Source organism: Oncorhynchus mykiss, chromosome 2, assembly GCF_013265735.2.
Source record: "Oncorhynchus mykiss isolate Arlee chromosome 2, USDA_OmykA_1.1, whole genome shotgun sequence".
In the NCBI taxonomy this organism is placed as follows: Eukaryota; Metazoa; Chordata; class Actinopteri; order Salmoniformes; family Salmonidae; genus Oncorhynchus; species Oncorhynchus mykiss.
The window spans coordinates 97,493,979-97,497,982 of NC_048566.1; the positions used below are offsets into that span (position 1 = coordinate 97,493,979).

Below are 4,004 nucleotides of genomic sequence, written 5' to 3' on the forward strand. Positions count from 1 at the left end.
GTTGGTGAAGGTGGTGGTGGTGGTGGTGGTGGGGGTGATGGTGGTGGGGTGATGGGGGGTTGATGGTGGTGGTGGTGGTGGTGGTAGTGGTGGGGGTGGTGGTAGTGGTAGGGTGGTGGTGGTAGTGGGGGTGGTGATGGTGGTGGGGGTGGGGGTGGTAGTGGGGGTGGTGGTAGTGGGGGTGATGGTGGTGGTGGTGGGGGTGGTGGTAGTGGGGGTGGTGATGGGGGTGGTGGGGGTGGTGGTGGGGGTGGGGGTGGTGGTAGTGAGGGTGGTGATGGGGGTGGTGGGGGTGGTGGGGGTGGTGATGGTGGTGGGGGTGGTAGTAGTGGGGGTGGTGATGGTGGTGGAGGTGGTGGTAGTGGGGGTGGTGATGGGGGTGGTGGGGGTGGTGGTAGTGGGGGTGGTGATGGGGGTGGTGGGGGTGGTGATGGGGGTGGTGGGGGTGGTGATGGTGGTGGGGGTGGTGGTAGTGGGGGTGGTGATGGTGGTGGAGGTGGTGGTAGTGGGGGTGGTGGTGGTGGTGGTGGGGGTGGTGATGGTGGTGGGGGTGGTGGGGGTGGTGATGGTGGTGGGGGTGGTGGTAGTGGGGGTGGTGATGGTGGTGGAGGTGGTGGTAGTGGGGGTGGTGATGGTGGTGGAGGTGGTGGTAGTGGGGGTGGTGGTGGTGGTGGTGGGGGTGGTGGTGGGGGTGGTGGTGGGGGTGGTGATGGTGGTGGGGGTGGGGGTGGTAGTGGGGGTGGGGGTGGTGGTAGTGGGGGTGATGGTGGTGGTGGTGGGGGTGGTGGTAGTGGGGGTGGTGATGGGGGTGGTGGGGGTGGTGGTAGTGAGGGTGGTGATGGGGGTGGTGGGGGTGGTGGGGGTGGTGATGGTGGTGGGGGTGGTGGTAGTGGGGGTGGTGATGGTGGTGGAGGTGGTGGTAGTGGGGGTGGTGATGGGGGTGGTGGGGGTGGTGGTAGTGGGGGTGGTGATGGGGGTGGTGGGGGTGGTGATGGGGGTGGTGGGGGTGGTGATGGTGGTGGGGGTGGTGGTAGTGGGGGTGGTGATGGTGGTGGAGGTGGTGGTAGTGGGGGTGGTGGTGGTGGTGGTGGGGGTGGTGATGGTGGTGAGGGTGGTGGGGGTGGTGATGGTGGTGGGGGTGGTGGTAGTGGGGGTGGTGATGGTGGTGGAGGTGGTGGTAGTGGGGGTGGTGATGGTGGTGGAGGTGGTGGTAGTGGGGGTGGTGGTGGTGGTGGTGGGGGTGGTGGTGGGGGTGGTGATGGTGGTGGTGGTGGGGGTGGTGATGGTGGGGGTGGGGGTGGTGATGGTGGTGGGTGTGGTGGTAGTGGGGGTGGGGGTGGGGTGGTGGTAGTGGGGGTGGTGGTAGTGGGGGTGATGGTGGTGGTGGTGGGGGTGGTGGTAGTGGGGGTGGTGATGGGGGTGGTGGGGGTGGTGGTGGGGGTGGGGGTGGTGGTAGTGAGGGTGGTGATGGGGGTGGTGGGGGTGGTGGGGGTGGTGATGGTGGTGGGGGTGGTGGTAGTGGGGGTGGTGATGGTGGTGGAGGTGGTGTTAGTGGGGGTGGTGATGGGGGTGGTGGGGGTGGTGGTAGTGGGGGTGGTGATGGGGTGGTGGGGGTGGTGATGGGGGTGGTGGGGGTGGTGATGGTGGTGGGGGTGGTGGTAGTGGGGGTGGTGATGGTGGTGGAGGTGGTGGTAGTGGGGGTGGTGGTGGTGGTGGTGGGGGTGGTGATGGTGGTGGGGGTGGTGGGGGTGGTGATGGTGGTGGGGGTGGTGGTAGTGGGGGTGGTGATGGTGGTGGAGGTGGTGGTAGTGGGGGTGGTGATGGTGGTGGAGGTGGTGGTAGTGGGGGTGGTGGTGGTGGTGGTGGGGGTGGTGGTGGGGGTGGTGGTGGTGGTGATGGTGGTGGGGGTGGGGGTGGTAGTGGGGGTGGGGGTGGTGGTAGTGGGGGTGATGGTGGTGGTGGTGGGGGTGGTGGTAGTGGGGGTGGTGATGGGGGTGGTAGGGGTGGTGGTGGGGGTGGGGGTGGTGGTAGTGAGGGTGGTGATGGGGGTGGTGGGGGTGGTGGGGGTGGTGATGGTGGTGGGGGTGGTGGTAGTGGGGGTGGTGATGGTGGTGGAGGTGGTGGTAGTGGGGGTGGTGATGGGGGTGGTGGGGGTGGTGGTAGTGGGGGTGGTGATGGGGGTGGTGGGGGTGGTGATGGGGGTGGTGGGGGTGGTGATGGTGGTGGGGGTGGTGGTAGTGGGGGTGGTGATGGTGGTGGAGGTGGTGGTAGTGGGGGTGGTGGTGGTGGTGGTGGGGGTGGTGATGGTGGTGGGGGTGGTGGGGGTGGTGGGGGTGGTGGGGGTGGTGATGGTGGTGGGGGTGGTGGTAGTGGGGGTGGTGATGGTGGTGGAGGTGGTGGTAGTGGGGGTGGTGATGGTGGTGGAGGTGGTGGTAGTGGGGGTGGTGGTGGTGGTGGTGGGGGTGGTGGTGGGGGTGGTGATGGTGGTGGTGGTGATGGTGGGGGTGGGGGTGGTGATGGTGGTGGGTGTGGTGGTAGTGGGGGTGGGGGTGGGGTGGTGGTAGTGGTAGTGGGGGTGGTGGTAGTGGGGGTGGAGGTAGTGGAGGTGGTGGTAGTGGGGGTGGTGGTAGTGGTGGTGGTGGTGGTGGTAGTGGGGGTGGTGGTAGTGGGGGTGGAGGTAGTGGGGGTGGTGGTGGTAGTGGTAGTGGGGGTGGTGGTAGTGGGAGTGGAGGTAGTGGGGGTGGTGGTGGTAGTGGTAGTGGGGGTGGTGGTAGTGGGGGTGATGGTGGTGGTGGTGGGGGTGGTGATGGAGGTGGGGGTGGTGATGGTGGTGGGGGTGGTGATGGTGGTGGTGGTGGGGGTGGTGGTAGTGATGGTGGTGGTGGTGGGGGTGGTGGTAGTGGGGGTGGTGGTAGTGGGTGTGATGGTGGTGGTGGTGGGGGTGGTGATGGTGGTGGGGGTGGTGTTGGTGGTGATGGTGGGGGTGGGGGTGGTGATGGTGGTGGGTGTGGTGGTAGTGGGGGTGGGGGTGGGGGTGGTGGTAGTGGTAGTGGGGGTGGTGGTAGTGGGGGTGGAGGTAGTGGAGGTGGTGGTAGTGGGGGTGGTGGTAGTGGTGGTGGTGGTGGGGGTGGTAGTGGGGGTGGTGGTAGTGGGGGTGGTTGATAGTGGGGGTGGAGGTAGTGGGGGTGGTGGTGGTAGTGGTAGTGGGGGTGGTGGTAGTGGGGGTGGAGGTAGTGGGGGTGGTGGTGGTAGTGGTAGTGGTAGTGGGGGTGGTGGTAGTGGGGGTGGAGGTAGTGGGGGTGGTTGTAGTGGTGGTGGTAGTGGTAGTGGTGGTGGTGGTAGTGGGGGTGGTGGTGGTGGTGGTGGTGGTAGTGGTAGTGGGGGTGGTGGTAGTGGGGGTGGGGGTAGTGGGGGTGATGGGGGTGGTGGTGGTGGTGGTAGTGGTAGTGGGGGTGGTGGGGGTGGTGGTGGTGGTAGTGGGGGTGGTGATGGTGGTAGTGGTAGTGGGGGTGGTGGTAGTGGGGGTGGGGGTGGTAGTGGGGGTGGTGGTAGTGGGGGTGGTGGTGTTGGTAGTGGTAGTGGGGGTGGTGATGGTGGTGGTGGGGGTGGTAGTGGTAGTGGTGGTGGGGGTGTTGGGTTTGACCTGGTGGTACAGTGAAACGTGTCTTTGTCCCTGGGTAGAGGAGAGGTACACACAGCTGGCTGCTTATGATGCTATGTTCTCATTCAGTCACGCACAGCAAGCTAACGCAGAGAATCAGACTGGCCCATACAGTTGCAATGTCAGCCAACAACACACACACAACCATGACCACAATTCAACCTCTATCTAGCTTTGTGTGTGTGTGTGTGTGTGTGTGTGTGTGTGTGTGTGTGTGTGTGTGTGTGTGTGTGTGTGTGTGTGTGTACTACTGATGTCACCAACTCACTTTAGCTCTGCACACACGCACACTCACGCGAACGCGCTCACACACACCTCACCTCCATTCCCTATACATGACCAA

General features: G+C 65.2%; 1 protein-coding gene across 1 annotated transcript; it reads right to left on the minus strand.

The window, feature by feature from the left end:
* Positions 1-365: 365 nt before the first annotated feature.
* LOC118937309 (basic proline-rich protein-like) lies at positions 366-2,520 on the minus strand (the record flags this gene model as incomplete). The annotated part of the gene is made up of 2 exons (XM_036934797.1): positions 366-955; positions 1,602-2,520. Coding segments are annotated over 2 exons (1,509 nt in total), but the record flags the coding sequence as incomplete, so codon positions are not given.
* Between the last annotated feature and the right edge of the window lie 1,484 nt (positions 2,521-4,004).